The sequence below is a fragment of the Tursiops truncatus genome, chromosome 1, assembly GCF_011762595.2.
Source record: "Tursiops truncatus isolate mTurTru1 chromosome 1, mTurTru1.mat.Y, whole genome shotgun sequence".
In the NCBI taxonomy this organism is placed as follows: domain Eukaryota; kingdom Metazoa; phylum Chordata; class Mammalia; order Artiodactyla; family Delphinidae; genus Tursiops; species Tursiops truncatus.
The window spans coordinates 69,777,173-69,779,280 of NC_047034.1; the positions used below are offsets into that span (position 1 = coordinate 69,777,173).

The 2,108-nt window shown below is 40.2% G+C and overlaps 1 protein-coding gene across 1 annotated transcript; it reads right to left on the reverse strand.

Moving 5' to 3' along the window:
• Nucleotides 1-421: 421 nt before the first annotated feature.
• On the reverse strand, nucleotides 422-1,435 carry OR10K1 (olfactory receptor family 10 subfamily K member 1). The gene is given in 2 exon segments (XM_019934325.3): nucleotides 422-614; nucleotides 616-1,435. Coding segments are annotated over 2 exon segments (945 nt in total). The 5' UTR covers nucleotides 1,368-1,435.
• Between the last annotated feature and the right edge of the window lie 673 nt (nucleotides 1,436-2,108).

The window sequence follows — 2,108 nt, forward strand, 5'->3', positions numbered from 1 at the left end:
GTTGAATGGAGGGGACCAAGGTTGCCTGTTGTCTTCTGGAAAGGAAGAACTAATATCAGGAGGGGTAGGAATAGATAGTCATATATTCTTCTGTTCCTTTGAACTAGACAGCTTTGGTGCATCTTTGCTCTCATCAATGGATTTATTTGTTTTTGAATAATAAATCTTTACAGCAGTAAAATGTGATGAAATTTATTCTAGAAATGAGTAATCTTTTCACATATCTACATAGCCTTCTCAGAGGATTACTCATGGCAGAAAGCCAGAATGTCTTATCTTCTTTGAGCCTCATTCGCTTCATATGAAAAATGTCTTTACATTACAGCATGTTCTACATTTAAATGAGAAAATATTTGAAAGCACACATTTTACTTGGCACATAAAAGGCATACAATTAACTGAACAGTTAATAACTGGCTCTTTAATTAACAGGATATGAAGTCTGGACCATTGTTCTTCGAACGGTTGATTTGAATTCCTTATTCCTCAGACTGTGAACCATTGGATTGAACAATGGAGTGAGGATGGTATAAGACACAGATATTAGGGTGTCTTGACTTGAAGAGTAATTGGATTTGGGCCTTAAGTAGATGAAAGAGGCACAACCATAATGAAGTTACCACAATGAGACGGGAGGCACAAGTAGAGAAGGCTTTGTATCTTCCAACAGAGGATGGGATTTTTTGAATGGCAGAGATGATACGGATATAGGAAACCAGGATAAGTAACAGTGGAATAATCAAGGCAAACACACCAAGCATGAATATGACCAACTGACTGAGGCGAGAGTGATGAGATGCCAGCTTGAGGACAGGAGAAATGTCACAGAAGAATTGGTGTAGTTGGTTAGAGGAGTGGAATGGCAAGTGAAATACCAGGGAGGTGGTGACCAGTGAGACAGTGAAGCCACAAGCACAGGCAGCAGCCACAAGTCCCACACACACCCCATAACCCATGAGCACTGTGTAATGCAGAGGGTTACAGATGGCCACATAGCGATCATAACCCATGACTGCCAGCAGGAAGGAGTGAGAGCAACCTAAGAAGAGGAAGGAAAACATCTGGATAGAACAGCCCAAGAAGGAGATGGTCTTCTTCTGGGCCAGCAGGTCAACCAGCATCTTGGGTACAAGAATGAAGGTGTAACAAGTCTCAAAACAGGAGAGTACAGCAAGGAAGAAGTACATAGGGGTATGGAGGGCTCTGTCCAGGACAATGGTGGAAATGATGATGGCATTTGTGCCCAGGGTGAACAGGTAGATGAGCAGGAAGACAATGATGAGCAGCCACTGCAGCCCAGCCAGAGATGAGAAGCCAAGGAAGACAAACTCTCTCATCAAGGTCTCATTGACCCATTCCATGGTCATGTTATTAGGAGAGCCAGAGTCAGAGCCAGAGGCCAGGATCCAAGGAGGGAGAAATGCACGGGGAACTCAGCACAAAGCCTACAGGTGGCAGGTATTTCCAGATGTTTGGTGGAACTCATTCATTTTCTCCAAAAACACCTGCCAAAATAAGAATTAAGGCTAAATATGGAACAGAACAACTGATGACCAATTAGAAGACTTTTTTCCAAAACCAAGAACATATTATCTCTCTAGCTAAGGATTAAGGAATTATCTGGTTTTTTCCCCTTGTATCTTACTTATGGATTATTGTGTTTTCCTTGCTCACTACAAGCCTAAGGAAAACAGCTCTCCAAAAGTGAAAAATATGGTAAACTTCAGCTATCTGAACTTGATCAGAAAGTGGAATGAAAGAATGAGTAATGTTCAGACACAGCAGGTGAATTTCAGTTTATCCAACCACAAATGGGGAAGGAAAAGAAGAACTAGATTATCTCTGAGCAAAACTGTGAGGGGATTTGTGTTTATTGACAACTTATTATATGATAAGATATGTGGCAAGAATATCATATACCTTATGTCAACTACTCATTATAACAATTTTATGTCAATAGGCAAAACAATATGAAAAATAGAAAAAAACTTTAGTTTTCAGACCAGTTAGAAACATTACGGGAAGTTCCACAAACTAGAGCACTGAGACAAGGGTAGAACAGAAGATAACATTAGTTTAAAGAAAATTTTCTCCTTTTTTTAGAAAGA